A 17,422-nucleotide genomic window follows, 5' to 3' on the forward strand; every position below is an offset into this window, starting at 1 on the left:
ACACAGTGTACAATATTACAATTTGAGTGCTGACCTTGAGTCTGAGTATTCTGTTAAAAGGCAACTCATTTAGCTTGTCCATGATTAACATTATGATGTCTCTTGACTGTTACTTTTGAGAGCTGATGGAAGTCACAGTCTTTCCGACCGTAATAGCCCGCGAATAACATTATTAATATTGCATTTATGATAATCATGCCATGTCTGTATTTGAAAGTACACGGGGTAGCCCTGAAGTCCATAATAAAGTGACAGATAGCATCACAGTGGGTGGGACAAATGAATTTAGCAGCATTATGAGAGATGTTGGTGCGTAGGCTCTGGTGCAGCCGGGAGATCTGGATTCCTCTGTGCTCAGAGCAATAAAGATGTAAAGTGCTCTATTATGTGATGGATAAATGAATATTTCTCTGAGTTTCTCTGATCCAATTAAATGGCTGGAAAATTGATTTCTTAATCTGTTGAAAAAAATCCCTGTCAGGCATGCTTCATCACAACATACTTTACAAACCAGCAATATCCTACTTCACAAAGCACGCTAATAATCAGTCAGGTATGATAACTGTGATCATGTACAATATAAAGAATTAATTTCATACAAAAGAAGAGTTTTTTTCATATCAGCAGCAGGGAATAGTTATGTTACTATTCATCTTTCCTTAGGGAGGGGATTTTCTGTTTTCTCCTCAATTTTTGCTCACAGCCAATTCCCAAACCTATCAGGGCTTGCTTTTATCACACTCGATTTCATGACAGCCACCATCATCCTGTAGTGTGAAGACAAGTACTTGTTTCTCTGATGTTATCAAAGCCAGCCTCTTCTTTTTTTCACCTGGTCTACTGTGGGTAGTTACTAGGCAACATAACAAGCTCGAAGGAGAGTGCTATTTTGCTTATTGTAGGTACAGCTCACCTATTGCCAGTAAGTGTCACTGGAAATCAATGAGAGGGAGAGAACAGCCCAGTTGACTAACCCTCCTATGGGGATGATTCAGCAAGATAAATTGGACTGGTCAGCTCTATACCAAAACTTTGTGCCTTTACTGGCTATGCCAACAGGACATCTGGAATGGGTACTTTTCTAGTTGCCTAATGTTTGGATCTTATTATTTATAGCATTTGTGTTGTGACGATAATACATTTCTTATCAGTTTATGTTTATGTGATGCTTAATACTGGATATTGCGTTTATAGCTAATTTTATTTCTCAGTTTTCTGAGACTTCAGTTTAGTTTACAGAAGCAATACATAAAATCAAGCTTTAAATTCCCAGCATTTCCTTTTTCATCTATTTATTATTGAGCATTGAATATATTGGTGGGCGGCACGGTGGTGCAGTGGGTAGCACTGTCGCCCCACAGCAAGAAGGTCGTTGTTTTCGATTCTTGGCTTGGGGCCTTTCTGTGTGGAGTTTGCATGTTCTCTCCCTGTCCGCGTGGGTTTCCTCCGGGTACTCTGATTTCCTCCCACAGTCCAAAGACATGCAGGTAGGCTAATTGGAGACTCTAAATTGCCCATACGTATGAGTGTGTGAGTGAATTGTGTGTGCCCTGTGATAGATTGGCCCGTCCAGGGTGTATTCCTGCCTCTCGCCCAATGCATGCTTGGATAGGCTCCAGCACCCCCCGCAACCCTGCTCAGGATAAGCGGGTATAGATAATGGATGGATGGATGCATGGAATATATTGACATGTGGAAATGCTGCAACAGGCATAAAATTGCTTGTGATGAATTTGAGAATTTATTCATTATTTCTAGACCATATCGAGGTCTAGCTGATTACTCGCTCTTTATTAATGCTTGCTTATTATAAACGAAAGATTAACTGAGTAGTCATTTCTAAACATAATTATTAGTTCAGAAAGAATAATATATTTATTTTTAATCAGTTGTACGTCATTTATTTAGCATATAGGTGTAATTAATGGCAATCAAAGAGACTGTTTGCATTTTATGATGAAACGAGTCCTGCGGCATTTTAATTAAATATTTAACAAGGACTAATTATTTTGCTTATCCAAATCAAAGAACTTTCCAACTTTCCTTGGAGCTGACAAAATGTCATAATTATTACTAAAAAGATAAATATATTATTCATCTTTGAACTGCTTTTGTGTAATAGGTCATCTAGCAGCAGTCTCATCAATATACATTTTAATACAATCAAATAGCCATGCTAATTGAAATGATAACAGCTATAGAAACTATATAAAACATAACATACTGCTAAATCCAAGCTCTTTACCAAACTGCACATTGAATGTGCTGCTGAGTAAACTCTGAAAATTAGCATTTCAGCTTCTAAAGCCGTCTGCTGCTGAATGTCTAAGAAAGAGAGAAAAAAAGGTGCTTATGAAATTCAGTAGTAAGTTACTGAGCACCTGTAGCTTTGTAACCATCATAAGTGGAAATTAACATGTGCAGCATCTTATTGAAGAATGATCCAAAGTCGGTCATGTGGAGAGAAAATTGGATTTTTGGAAGTGACACACATTATTTAAAGGTACATGCTCACTTGTTGACAGTATCCTCTCTTATCTTGTCTCTTTCAGGTACAGAATGTGGCCTTGTGTAGGAATGTGTGACAGAGGTATTTGTTCCTGTAATTCAAGCCTTATCTAAAGCAGGAGGAAAGCTTGAAAACAAGCCACCAAATTTTCTGTCAAGGATAACAAGCAGTTCTCAGTTTCTACCAGTGTTTGGGGTAAAAGAATTCAAAGAGCCAATAAGCACCTGACAATACAGGCAGCAAAGGATTATGCCCATATAGCCAACAGCGATACCAGGATATAACTGCAACAGTGCGTCCCCGGTCTCCCTCTCTCTGTAAGGATGGATGACCCGTACCAAAACAACGTGTACCAGCAAGGCACTGACATAGCTGGAGACAACACCTACTCCACCTTCGGGGAAGGAGGACAGGACAGTTACGGCTACCAGACAGACTACCCCCCCCAGGAAGAGGACGCGGCCAGCGATGCCACCGAAGGCCATGACGAGGAAGACCAAATGTACGAGGGGGAGTACCAGGGCATCCCCCACCCTGACGAGATCAAGGCCGCCAGGAGGGCGGCGCAGGCTGCAGCCAGGGAAAAGGCCCGGGCCGCCGCCACCGGCGTCCGGGAGGACGAGGAGCTGGCCGACCAGTACGAGGGCATCATGGAGGACTGTGGCCACGGCCGCTTCCAGTGGACCCTGTTCGCGGTGATCGGGCTGGCGCTCATGGCTGACGGCGTGGAGTGCTACGTGGTGGGATTCGTGCTGCCCAGCGCCGAGAAGGACATGTGCTTTTCCAATGCGAAAAAAGGCATGCTGGGTAAGTCGTGAGTAAATTTAAATGTTGGTCGCCGTTTTCACTGTGCTCTCTAGCACCTGAGAATGTCCTTCGCAATTTTCACTGCGCCCTGTAGCTCCAGAGAATGTCTAATGGTTAATGGTTTGCGTGGAGTGTTGCCTCAGGTGTGTCAAAGGCACATGGAACAAACCATTAGTCAAAGGTCAGTTTTCATCTTTTCATGGAGACTTACACTCTATCGAAACATTTACCTGACAAATTTATATTTGTAATATTATGTTGTTTCACTTGAGACCTGTACACAGTCAAGCACTTATTTGTATCACTCGATATGCAGATACAGAGATACAAAAAGATACACTTTATAAAGAACATGGCAATAAGAAAATTGGATAAGTGACAAACTAGGGCCCAGAGCTTAATAGGACATATGACCCAGACAATTACATGCATGCAATATGCCATTTCCAAACCCATTATCTTCATCTTTGTCAGTGCTTTTCTAGGCTTCATTAATTTGACCTTTTAAGCAGATCAAATTCTCTAATGATGTGAAAAAGGATTAGGTTGAGACAAAGAAAAATGATAGTATCTGTGTCTTCTTCAATTGAATTGACTAAGGAAAGCTGTAATTAAGGTATGTGAGTAAGCAAAGTGTGGCCTAAATAAAACAAATCAAAAACAAAACAAACCTATTTATAGCACATCAACTTTACGCTATTTTCCTGCCACTGTATACTTGTGTATTTTTTCCAAAGTAAAGAAAGCTATCAAATGAAATGGTTGAGAAAGACATAGCTGCTCCCAGAAAGAAAGTTTTGCCCAGTGGGTACTTGAGCAAGCCTGTAAATGAAAAATGTGCCCGGGCAAATTAGTTAATGGCGCGATCGATGGCACAATTAATCTGGCTGCCTTGCTCGTTCCACTTCTCATCAATATATTCCTGCTTAGTAAGGTGGGTGGGGGGGATTGATGACTAAACCTGAAGGGGTTTTGTAGCTTAATGGCGGCTGCCGCATGCTGCTAATCAAGGAGAGTGTGAGCACTCAGCAGTCCAACTTTTCACGGCGTGGGTGAGAGCAGCCCAGGGAGACCTCTGGTTTTCTTGTTTTTTTCTCAGTTGTGATGGGGACACCTGCATTTTTTTTTGAATGGTCTCTCTGGCTAGGAAAGGATCTTGCTTCAAAAAATCATGCTTACAAATAATTATTTAAAAAATGTTCTCTCTCACTCACTACACTTTTCGTGTAACATTGCTTGCGGTATCCTATCCACTGCATTCATTTCACGCACAAGGACCAACGGTAAAAGAAAAATACTTCTATTCAAAGCAAACCGTTGTTGATATTTTTGAGGCTTCAGCACTCATTTCAACATTAGTTGTCGTTGACGGATAGTTTCGTTATTGTTAAATACAGATTTAGCTACTGCCACTCTGCTGCACAACTCAAAAGGAAATGCTAAATATTTAAGGGCCAAGAGTCTCAGGGAAATTTTTACTATGAGTAAAAAGGCTAACAGGCCACCACTCTCATTCGAAGAGAAATAGCGCAAGAGTTGTTTTCCCCCTTTTCTTGCTTTTTGGAGGCTTCGCTGAATTTCGTCTCAGCCGGTGGCTTTGAAATCGATTGCCTCACTCCTGACCTTGCGTTCAGGAAACGTAAACCCGCTGCTCCACTTCCACTTGTCACACATCCAGATCAGCTTTTACAGAAAATGCTGTATGGCACTTAATTACTGTACATGGGCTCTCAGCCACAGACCTGAGCTATGCCTCTCACTCTCAAGAATTTAACTTTGAACAATAAGACCACTGCTCCCTGTAATGTAATGGAATAAACAGTATAAATGTCTCCAAAACAAAAGTTTTCTGACTACAAGTCAAAGCTTCAAATCTGAAAATGTTGGCAGGCTATATATATCGACGCCATGTTTAACGATGAATTTTCTATAAACATCACTGCACAAATAAACCATTGAATCATCATGGTTGTAGTCACATAGTTGTGTTGGTCAAATGAATTACTTATGGGTACTTTTAAAACTTTTTTTTACAATTAATGTGATTTTTTTTATACCTTTTAATTACAGTACTTATTGTTTATTTGTTCTTTTCTGTTCTTCTCTCACATATTATGGGAGAAGTGTAAGTAATTGGAGGCTGAAATCACAAGGTTAAATTTTTTTAAATAATGACATTATTGCTTTTGTCCTGAACTGTAAATATATATTTTAGTCATTCTTTTATTTATTCATTTTTTTTTTTTTAATGTCTCAGCCCTACAAGAAATGCATGCTCATTTTTAAATAAATAACATTTATAAAATTGACAAATCACTCAAAGGCATTGTTTTTTACATTTGGAATTTTTTGGATTCTGCTCCTTACTGTAAGCTCCAAACAACGATACTGAAGGAGTCATCAAAAAACTGGTCTGCCCATTTTTGATCTTGGGTTATTTTATTAACTGAAAGTTCTCATCCAGGTCTGTGTACTGTGAATGTCTCATAACCTGACAGCATAGTTTGTTTAAAACTGTGGGTACCAAGACCATAACACCCCGTTTGTAAATGGGAAAATGTTTTATTTGTCCTAACAACTCTTTGTAAATTAAAAGGTTTTGAATGACAATCTTATTAGAGAGAATAAAAGCTTCAGACTCTGCCCTTGTTGCACCCTAAATGTATTTCATGTCAGTTTAGCTGCTTGTTGTAATCACATTTATTCGCTCAGTAAATTGTACCTGTCCAATCACAGAAGTGGCAGCCTCACTATGTTGGCAGGGGGATCGGGGCTGGTTTCCATATGCTCCCCCATTCGCGGGAAGTCCTCTCCTTTTTTCTTGACAGTCCTATGCTCCGCCCCTCTGATGTCAGTATTGTCTGTAGAGACATTGCAAAGAGAAGGGCTTCAGAGAGAAGTAGCCAGGCGGGTGATACAATGTCTGATGTCTGTATTTATCTCCTGTGATAAGCAATCCAAAAGGTTTACTCGTAAGAAAGAACAAGGCATGCGCACACACACATTACAGCATGTTGCGCACAAGCCTTGCGTAAACATGCAAGCAAACAGCAAAGTGAAGTTCAGTCCTGACTGCAAACATAGATACCAATTACACAGAACAGCCATGCTATTACGTACTTCTCATCGTAAGGCAGAAAGCTTAAGAGCTCAAATCCTGACGATGATTTAATGAGTCACAAAGAATGGCATCGCCTTCAATAATATGCAACCTCTTTTACAGAAGCCAAGGTAAACTGTAAGTGCAATACTGGCTAGTAAAAGGGCAGACCTTATTAGTGGAGTAATCCAGAGAGAGGTTCGCACCATGGCCACATGTGCCTGTTAAGCTGCTTATCCATGCTGTAATTAGGGCCGTGTAGTAAAAACAATCAGGATGGGAGATAGGGTCCACGGAAATCACAGCAAACCCCTGGTGTTTTGCTGGCAAGAAGACTGGCACAAAGGCCTGTGGGCTCTTTTTAGTCATAAAGCACTTTCAGTTTGCTTTATACCTAACCAAACTTAAATTGAAATTGTTTTCATTGTATGGCTAGTTACGCAGCATTCAACATTTTATCGGGGTAAATTCATAATACAAAGTACTCTGACTAGAGTCAGCCATTCTTTGAAGAGGAATTATTGGAGATCACAAGTCTTTAGTCAGAAGCCTTCATAACATAACATCTACTATTGTAGCAAAAAAATTTAAATTCCATTTTAAAGAGTGGTCACTAAAAGACCATTTTCAGCCTTAACCTCAACCAAAATATCAGTCCTAGCAATGCACTGAATATAAAAAAGATAAGACAAACTCTTATTAAATACAGCTAACTCCATTGTTTCAAAAAACTCATTACATGTAGTTTAAAATTCTGTGCATGCACTTTATAAGCAATCTCCATATTGAATGCAAAATAGTACAATATCCAATTTAATATTCTTGTGTGAAACTGTGAAAGTTTTTGCTCATTTGCCTGTAATTCTTTTCAAATGCCAAGAGGAAACCTCTGTGTTAGATCCTTCACCTTCTCTTGGGAGTATTGAGGCACATTGCTTTCACTTTCATGGGTAAATGTCAATGGAAATTCTCTGCATATAAACAGCTCAATCTGAGAATATCATGAATAAAGATTTTCTTTCAATTCTCTGACACACGGGGTGAGAGAACCCCCTAGTGGAGACAAGCTTGAAATGCGACGATGTCCCATTACACAAATAACTACATGAGTATATTATGCTTAAGAAAATAGCATTAAACATTCCCATTCAGTCATCAGGAATTCACTGTTCGAGCTGTGTAGTTTTTTCTTTTTTTTTTTTTTAATGTGGGACCATTATATTTATTTTTATTTAGGTAATTGAATCAGTATTGCAAGAAAGATGCAATAAGAAAAACTCTTCACTGGGATTATACGCAACAGAATGATATGAATGATGTAATCATATATTACATTCAACACATTACATTAATTGAACAGACACCTTAATCAGAGCGACTTCCATTGTGGGAGAACGTGAGAAATGTATGGGATCTATACAGAACGGGAACAAAGGATGTACTGCACCAAGTGCATTTAATACTGAATAATATAGCGGTATGTACATGGCCACTGTCATGCCAATAGTGCTCTTGTTCGGCGCACTGACAGGCTTCTCCTTTTTCTCTATTGCAGGTTTGATAGTGTACGTCGGAATGATGGTGGGGGCATTTGTGTGGGGCGGTCTGGCAGACAAGATTGGACGTCGGCAGTGTCTGGTCACTGCACTGGGCATCCACTGTGTCTTTGCCTTCCTCTCCTCCTTCGCTCAGGGCTATGGCTTCTTCCTCTTCTTCAGACTCTGTTCTGGCTTTGGGTGAGAGAACAGAATCACATTCCCTTGGGCTTTCAGGCTATTAGAAAATATAATAGGGACATACGTTTTGTATGGCAAGTCTGGAGCACTGATGCCTATGCAAGACCACACATGCTCTTGAGCTTGAACTGGTCAACACAGTAGTGTACTCTCATGGCATGGTAAATACAGCTTCTACCCAATAGAAGCTTAGTTCCATGAAAGTACAACCTTGCTGGTGCAGTCTTGCAAAAGTAGTATAAAGAACATAACTGTAATGCACACAGCAATTGTGTCCCAGTAGGCATCCATTATCAGACTATGCTAATCATCTATTTTGGAGTCCATCTTTGCCCAAGTGCAAGGCAATGCCAGTGCTGCATGTCATATTCCCTGTTGAATGTGTCTGTGTGAGGCAGAACATTTGTTGTGACTGTGTGTTCTTCTCAGCATTGGAGGCTCTGTTCCCATCGTCTACACCTACTATGCGGAGTTCCTCACCATGGACAAGAGGGGCGAGCACCTGAGCTGGCTGTGCATGTTCTGGATGATGGGAGGACTTTATGCTTCATTCACTGCCTGGGGCATCATCCCACACTATGGTATACTGCAAAAGATATTTCTTACAGTGGTTACCCACTGATACTTATCATACTGTCAGGCCTGCTTATTCGATCCCCTCGGTGAGTAACTGCGTTGTGTCTCTCAGGCTGGGGCTTCAGTATGGGCAGCGAGTTCCAGTTCCACAGTTGGCGAGTGTTTGTGCTGGTCTGTGCTCTGCCAGCCATTGGATCCCTAGTGGGCCTGATGTTCATGCCCGAGAGTCCTCGCTTCCTCTTGGAGGTACGGTGAGAGTCTTGCTGGTGGGATTATTTACTGAGAAACAGAAATGTTCTCATGCCATCAGTGCTCGTATTACAGTCTGGATTACAGGAAAATCACACTTCATTTAATTTCCCTTATTGATGTCTATGGAACTTCATTCTGATTTTTCATTGACTCTTTCTGTATCCATATTAATGTACATATTCATTTTTTCAGAATGCAAAACATGATGAAGCCTGGATGATTCTGAAGCAGGTGCATGACACTAACTGGAGGGCAAAGGGAGAGCCAGAGAGAGTATTCACAGTGAGTAAACCAATGATGTATCTTATTGGCTTCACAGCTGTGCCTTACTATACATTCCCCTCAGCAGCATTATAATGTTTAACAAAGCTACAATGACTCCATCTCCAAGCCTTTTGAACTGAGACTAAAATGATAGAAAATCATCAGAATGGGGGCTCCTACATTGGTTCATCCATTCTTCTGGATCAAATGTGGACCCTGCTGGATGATGCAAAATTGGGTACACATCTTTCCATGGAAAGAGGGTTTTATTTGGCATGGTAGTGCATGACTAATAGAGGCTCAATAGCAGCTCAACTGAACAGCCAGTTACTGAAACATGTCTGCACCAGTACTCAATACCCTCGACCAGACAGAGGATGTTACTGTGATGGGCTGGGGCTAGAGATACGATTAGGCATGCCAAATTGTGGTGACATTTAGGTAAAAATAAAAACTGTTTCTCTAAAAATGTCGACTATCATTTTTTCTGTACTCAGGTCTCCCAAATAAAAACACCAAAGCAGGAGGATGAGTTCATTGAGATTCAAAGCTCCACAGGAACTGCTTTTCAGCGGTGGATGGTCAGGACAATGACTTTGGTCAAGCAGGTATGTTGGCGATCTCAAAACAGGCAAAGGAAGGATATTAAAGCTCATGGCAACAATAATGTGCTTGTGTGTGTAACACCGTGATATCATCTCCCATGCAGGTGATGCAGAATGTAATGTCCCTGGCCTCGCCTGACCTGCGTCTCACCGGTCTATTTATGGCCATCATATGGTTTACAATGGCCTTCAGGTAAATGTGGGATACCACCACCAGTGGTATAACCAAACAAATTGATTTTCTGCAGCTGTACTTCCGTAACGTCCATGATGAAGTTATGGAAAAGTTAAAAATGTTCACTCCATGAAGATAATAGGGTGGTGTAAGATACTCTTCTCACCCCAGTTGATCACACACCAGGGCAAAGCCTATAGTCTGCTAGTCAGTCTCGAATTGCACCCCAGAACAAAAATTGCTAGCCTCACTCCAGGTGATAACACACAATAGAACACCTTTTAATTTACTGCAAGCCATGCCTAAATAAAAATGCCTGGAGGAACAGGGAAGACGCACTTAACCACTTCACTTAAACATATTATATTATTACAGAAGGCCATATACCAGGGTTAAATGTAAACATACACATTTAAATAAAATGCAAACTTATGACATGGTTCTGCTGACTGCTTTGTGTTTCAGTTACTACGGACTTTCAGTGTGGTTCCCCGACATGATAAAATACCTGCAGTATGAAGAGTACGAGTCAAAGGTGAAACTCTTCCACAGAGAGAAGGTGGAGAACTTCCACTTTAACTTCTCTTTGGAGAACCAGGTCCACAAGGAGGGGGAGTACATCAATGACAAGTATGGGACACTAACTCATTAAATACTTTACTCATAAGACCTAAGATGTTGTCAGTAAAACAAGTGCCATTTTTGAGACATTGAGACAGTCATGATCAAGACTTCTTTCCTTTTTATATGGTGCTCTAAAATACAGGTATATTGCTCACCTACTGACTCTATAATATGCATTATCTATCTTATAAATGATAACTGTTCATTATCTTTAGTTAATTATCAGAAAAAGAAACTTAAACCATTTTTGGTGACTAAAACGTATAGCCCTTAACTTACAAAAAATCATTTGTGAATTTAATTTGATATTAAAACAATTGATCAGATGTGAATTAATGCATTAGAAATACTTTTAAACTAACATCCATGGAATGTTCAATAGAAAGTGCAGACATATAGCAGATATACAGATCATGTGTTATAAATAATCCCGTTTTATTTTATTCATATGAATTCTGTATATATGTAAAGCTTTTTACAAACAGCCAAGGATTTCTGTTTTGTATTTCATCACCAGGTTCATCAACATAGAGATTAAATCTGTCAAGTTTGAGGATTCACTATTTGAAAATTGTTACTTTGAGGACATCAGCTCGACTCAGACTTTCTTTGAGAACTGCACTATCAAAAACACTGTCTTCTACAACACAGGTAGGACATACTGGAGGTTCCAAAGCTATCTGTGGTTCTTTGTCCAGCAACAATTGTAACAAAATGTAATTTATACTGTTGTGTTTGCACATTATTCTTTCTTTAAAAAAGTGTTCTCATGAAACTTACAGACTTGTGGGAGGAGAAGTTCATTGACTGTATACTGGACAATGCCACATTCCTGCATTCCAAGAAGGGCTGTCACCTAAACTTTCAAGAGGAAAATGATATCCTGATATACCTAGTCAGTTTCCTGGGGAGTCTGGCTGTGTTGCCAGGTAACATCATATCAGCCCTTTTCATGGACAAAATTGGAAGGATACATATAATTGGTGAGTGAAAAATTTCAGAACTTTCTATCATTATTTCTGCCATGGAACATTTGGTGCAATGGCTAGAGAAATGGCCTTGTAGCTGCAAGCTTGTGGGTTTAATTTCCAGGCCAGTGACGGCCATTGTACCATCACTCCTTCGGGAACCCAATTTGTTTCAGAAAGCCTTTAGGAATATTTCCCTGATATGACGGAGAACTAATTCTGTTTGTAATTCTCCGCCCCAAAGTTCGCTGTAGGCCTCGGCTTAGAGGAAGCGAGGGAAACGCGCGTCTTTTAAGAAGCGTATATAGGCTACTGTAAATGCGCCATCCCATGTCCGTTTCATGTTTGTTTGTTTGTTTGGTTTGTAAAATTGTCTGGGATATTATCAGTATAGGCTACATCAAACTAAAGAAAATCCTAAAAAGGCATTTTAACGGGTGCACACGTTCATTTGTTTTTTTCCCAGTACGCTATGTTAATGTCCGGTTATATCATACCACATCACAAACTTTCTGTAGTAAGGAAATCCCGGTTATACTCACAGTGAACCGTTTCTGCAGAATTTTGGCAAAGGAGTGTGTTGCACTGATCATGGTGGTTTTATGCCTTGTGGGTAGTGTAGTTTATTTCAGAGGGCGAATTGGTTTGAATGTTGTTGTGTATGTAATTGTGATATATAAGTTGTGAGGTAAAACGTGTGTGTTTTTGTATTTCATGTTTTATATGTGGGAAAGCAAATCACACTTTTTTATTATTTCTGTTTAGTTAATTGATTTTAATAGGAGGAATGGTATGGTCTGAGGGAGGTAAACATATTTCAGGCCTATATTCGGAGCAGTGGGTTAGAGCTTGTGGTTGAGTGAAGAGCCTGTTCAATCCTACCAAAGGAAACGTTTGGGGAGTGATTGCCTGGTTTTTTATTTGCGTATTTAGTTTTATCATTATTATTTTTTTTAATTTATTTTATTTTTTTGCACTTTAATAAAATAATTTTCACCGTTCACCCTAGTCCTGTTTTAGCCCCTTGTTTGAATGCTTGCCATCCTAACACCTGCACACAGCTCAAGTATCATTTCATTGCACAAAATGATGAGACTGCACACTAAATGCTCCTGAGTAGTGTGAATTTATTAACACCAGAAAGAACCAGATTTCAGCTGTCTGATGAAGAACCATTTGGCTCTGGTGTTACTGGGGTGCATATGCTGTGTGCGGACTCCTTCTTTGTACTCAGCCCATTTTTCTGTTCAGCACCTGTCTGAGTTGTTGGATGTGCATATATTTTCTGTGTGTCTTTGTACAAAATGAATGGAAAATTTGATGGATAGACAGGGGAAAATCTTTTTTTTTTTTTTTTTAAGAAATAGTCTGAAGGTTATATGGAAAAAATGTTTTGCATAAAGTTTGATGTACAAAATGTATATATATATATATATATATATATATATATATATATATATACAGTATACTGCGAGATGGCCTTCCATTTCAAATTTGAGGTAAAACCTTAATGTTTGAAACAGACCTGAAGCAGACGCAGTGTAAGTGAAGATTTCATCCTCTCCTTGCAGGTGGCTCCATGCTCATCTCTGCTGGCTGTACGTTCTTCCTGTTCCTGAGTTTCAGTCAGGCCGCTATCATCGCTTGGCAGTGCCTCTTCTGTGGCACCAGTGTGGCAGCCTGGAATGGCATTGAAGTTATCACAGTGGAACTGTACCCAACTTCTAAAAGGTAATGATGCAGACCATGCCCATGAGGCAGAGTAAACACAGCATTAATACAGACCTTCAGGACAGAGTAGCCTACAATGTTACACTGTTCACCCAGTGTTATAAACAAGGGATTACATTAGACATTAGCGCTTCCAATTATTCTTGCTTACTTCGCCAGACAACTCGACTAAATCACTTAATGGGAGGACTTAAATATTGAATTATTGAAAATTTGACTGGTGAAACAAGCCTTTTGGGCGTGAGTCCCAGTGTGTTGAAGTGTAACTAATCTGTAAGTGTTGGCTTCTTGCAGAGCCACGGCGTTCGGGGTCCTGAATGGCCTGTGCAAGCTGGCTGCCATCTTGAGCAGCTCCATCTTCTCTGCCTTCGTGGGCATCACTAAGGTCATCCCCATCCTCATGTCCTTCTCTGCGCTGGTGTGTGGGGGGCTGCTGGCCCTCAAGTTGCCTGAAACACGTGAGAAGCTCCTCCTGTGAAAAGTCAAACACAGGTCAAAGGTCGGGTACCATACAGGTACTGTTCAGCTGATTGAGCAAAGTTGGGAGAAAGACATGCCAGACATGCTGTTTGCAGACCTCAAGGGGGTGGATATTTTCCATTACCTTGTAGCGTTATATTTAGCTAGTGCCCCATTATTTTTGGTCATATTCATTAGCCCTCATGTTATATGGTTTTCTTGAATACTTTACTAAAGTCCACCTTACACACCTCCCCCCACTCCCTTTTTCTGTGATCATTGATCTTCACAATGATTATGTTGTCAAATGAAAGAATGTGAGCGACAGAGAATGAAGAGAAACATTTCCACATGCAGGTGCATCATCAAGAAAAAACCTAAAATTATGGCTTTTACTTTGAAATAGAGATATGGGGAGTCATCTTTTTAATGAGCATCTATGCATTAGATGCATGTAGTCTTACCTACTGTTGTCTACCGTCCACCCAGAATTGGAGGCAATTATCACTGCTGGTTTGCAGGAGTTTTTTCACGGTGCCATTTCATGGTCTGTTCAAAGACTAGCATTTTGGTGCAAGCAGATATTTTTCCTTACTCATCCACCATTTATTTCTGTCAAATTCAACATAAAGGATATGCCCTTGTCTTTTGGAAAGTCTTTTGAATAGTGTTTCATATGTTTCCCTGTCTTTTAAATATCATATTTAGTTTAAAGAAAGGTGGAACAGCGTGGGTATTGGGCCCCACTGCACTTGAGTGTTTCCTTAGAATGGGAAAAGAATGGATTCCCTTTTAGTTAATACATATATAAATAATAGAGACATTATTTTCTTTACATATGGAAAAGTGGCTGTGGGTTGACTGGGGGATCAGTGCTTTTTGACATTGTCTGTGATAGTTAATGGGAAGAAGCAAATGAAGATGTCCATACATCTTTATTACAGTTAAGCTGGTCAAGTACATAAAAACACCTTTATCTGCTTAACCTGTTTCCAACTTTTGCTGAAATCTTTTGCAACTGTGTACACTGGATGGCTTCATCTGTAGGGCCCCAGTGAAAGCTGATTCTCTTCCACATTCTTTCCACAGAATATTGTAGCATTTTTAAATAGTTATACCTTGTTAAACTCTCCTGTACCATTTGATTTAGTGTGTTCATGTTTTATGTTGTTTTTCTAACCTTGACACAGCAATGTGAAGGTTTATTTTTCTTTTTCTTTGTAATTTATTTCAGTAATTATGTGTCACAGCATACATACAATAACCAAAAATCTAAACATCAACATCAAAACATAAGGATTATATTTTTGAAATTTTCACTATATTCATTGCATTGAAAATGTAATGTAGCATCATAAAATGTACTTTAAAAAGCTGCTGACTGAGATGCATGTGTGTTGTTTCCAAACATTGTTTGTGTCCTTTTAAATGTTTGTAATGAAATTAACAAAAAAAGGTACTATGAATGGTGATTACTGTATGTCTCGCTATTTAAAAAAAACACATTGAAAATGACTTGCAGCCTCTGGCAACATAAATGTACAATGATTTGAGCAAAGGATGCATTCATAAGCTGCTTCTGATGAGTGTGTCACTGGACAGAGTCTTGAAGATCCATTCATTTTCAAAAGAAAAAAGTTCCATTTGACTGTAACTGCTATTATACAAATTATTCCTATCACAGAAACTGTTAAAGATGTCAAGATTGTGATCATGTAATGTTGCTTCATATTTGAATATTATTCATGAATGTTCAGTGTTACAGTTCATTAAAGGACAGCGAATACAGTATTATTGAAACTAAGATATTTAAATCCAAAGTTTTACTGGAGAAAAATGTCTTCTTTTTTTTCTTTAGCAGAAGTATAGCTTTTATAGAGGTATCCCTATAATATTGAATTCTTATTGTTGTTTCACAACCCCACAAAACAATTCAAATATTTATATCATATGATCACCAAGGACAGCAGTTTCTCCCTGAATGCATGCATTCAGTATGTAGTATGTTGTGAATCAAGCCACAGAATGTTGGCCTTAACTGACTGCAATGGTCCAGACCAGCAGCGTGTATGCAGACCATATGAAAATCACTGGAGCTTTCCTGGGCATCTGTTTGAATTGTACTATAATAGTAAATGCAGGTTTTAAATGTATTTTAAGTTAGTTTATTAGTGGTTCATTTATGGTGTTAAATTATGGCCATAAAATTGTATTGTTTTTATATTTCATTTAAAAAAAGACTCACGGAAACTGATACAGCTTCTGACAATCTTTCATTTTCTTTGTTTTCTGGTTTTGTTGTGTGATGGTAAAATAAAATTCTATCAATATATTTGAAGGCTTTAGAGTAATTATTGTGACTTTGACAGCCATGTCTTTATTCTTTTCATTCAGTAGGTCAGAATGAATTATTCCAGATTTTTTGCAGAAATGCCACAAGCATGTTTTTGAACAGAAATACATCACTTGTGATCTTATTCAGCATAACATTACTTTTGGTCCATAGTATAGATACATTAAAATCCCCAACAATACAATTTTAAAACATGTTTACATAGGTCAATATCCAAATGTGCTGGCTTTCTGGAAAGAAACTACATGTGACAAGTTCTGCAGTCCTTCTCCCCACAAACCACACAATTTGCAGCTCTGGGACACAGACAGGTTTTATTGTGTGCTGGTTACATATACACGGGTACACAAACAAAACAAAACACACGCGGTACAGGAGAGGGTTCAACAGCACGTCGCTCCCACGTGCGTCTCTCATGCCAGCACCCTGGTCTCACTGCATATAAGCAATTACCAATCACTCATAATTGCAAACAGCAGTGGTTGCAGGTCAGCTAAACCGCTCCCTCTCCGCCTGCAGGTGGCGCCCTAACTGCACCACCCCTCCACACTACACTATGAGGAATTTAAATTGTTCTGTTGTACAATGAGTGACTCATTACCTATCACTAGGATAGGTAAACGTACAAATACAAAGGGAGGTATTTATAACTTTTTATTACACAGGACCTACAGGCAACACATCAGCAGCAGCAGAGTATTTCATGGAATCACACAATGCATGAATTAATGGTTGCTGTATTGTGTTGTGCTCTGTAAGCTTTACTGTATCATCTTCACAGATAAGTAGTAAGCAACAGACAGACAGACAAACAAGTCAAACAAGGTGACAGAAGTAGAAAAAAGATGCATTTAATACAATTGATCAATTGTACCACCAGAGGGAGGCACTTACCTCTGTAAATAAAATTTAGCCAGCCAATACATGCATCCTTATGGATCAAACCAACTGCCAGCCCACCGGACAGTATAGTAAGTGTGACATGTTGAATGTCACACTTACTATACACATGCATGAATCCTCAAATCAACAGCACAAGGCTGAAACCTGAACATCACGTTTTGCCATCAAACATGAAATGTACAATCAGCACCGCTCTTGTTTGTTATTCAAAAGTGAACAGAAAAGTCCAGTGCATTAACTATTCAAACTGCCAAATTCAGTCCAAACAGACATTGGCATGACTTGCAAAGACACCCAGATGACACCTTAGAGGTTAGGTCAGTATTTTAACTTGCTTGGCTGCTGACGGTCGCATTTGAG

The 17,422-nt window shown here is 39.4% G+C and overlaps 1 protein-coding gene across 1 annotated transcript in view; it reads left to right on the forward strand.

The window, feature by feature from the left end:
* Positions 1–16,138, forward strand: part of LOC118226955 (synaptic vesicle glycoprotein 2B-like) — a 30,176-nt gene extending 14,038 nt beyond the window's left edge. Inside the window, exons 2-13 of the mRNA XM_035416966.1 lie at positions 2,553–3,316; positions 7,972–8,152; positions 8,582–8,733; positions 8,841–8,974; positions 9,173–9,262; positions 9,742–9,852; positions 9,954–10,042; positions 10,490–10,654; positions 11,166–11,299; positions 11,431–11,631; positions 13,188–13,347; positions 13,642–16,138. Coding sequence (XP_035272857.1) covers positions 2,833–3,316; positions 7,972–8,152; positions 8,582–8,733; positions 8,841–8,974; positions 9,173–9,262; positions 9,742–9,852; positions 9,954–10,042; positions 10,490–10,654; positions 11,166–11,299; positions 11,431–11,631; positions 13,188–13,347; positions 13,642–13,825 — 2,085 coding nt within the window. The 5' untranslated portion in view covers positions 2,553–2,832 and the 3' untranslated portion in view covers positions 13,826–16,138. The remainder of the gene's footprint in view (positions 1–2,552; positions 3,317–7,971; positions 8,153–8,581; positions 8,734–8,840; positions 8,975–9,172; positions 9,263–9,741; positions 9,853–9,953; positions 10,043–10,489; positions 10,655–11,165; positions 11,300–11,430; positions 11,632–13,187; positions 13,348–13,641) is intronic.
* The last annotated feature ends 1,284 nt before the right edge of the window (positions 16,139–17,422 follow it).

The sequence above is a fragment of the Anguilla anguilla genome, chromosome 5 (genome assembly GCF_013347855.1).
Source record: "Anguilla anguilla isolate fAngAng1 chromosome 5, fAngAng1.pri, whole genome shotgun sequence".
Lineage (NCBI taxonomy): Eukaryota > Metazoa > Chordata > Actinopteri > Anguilliformes > Anguillidae > Anguilla > Anguilla anguilla.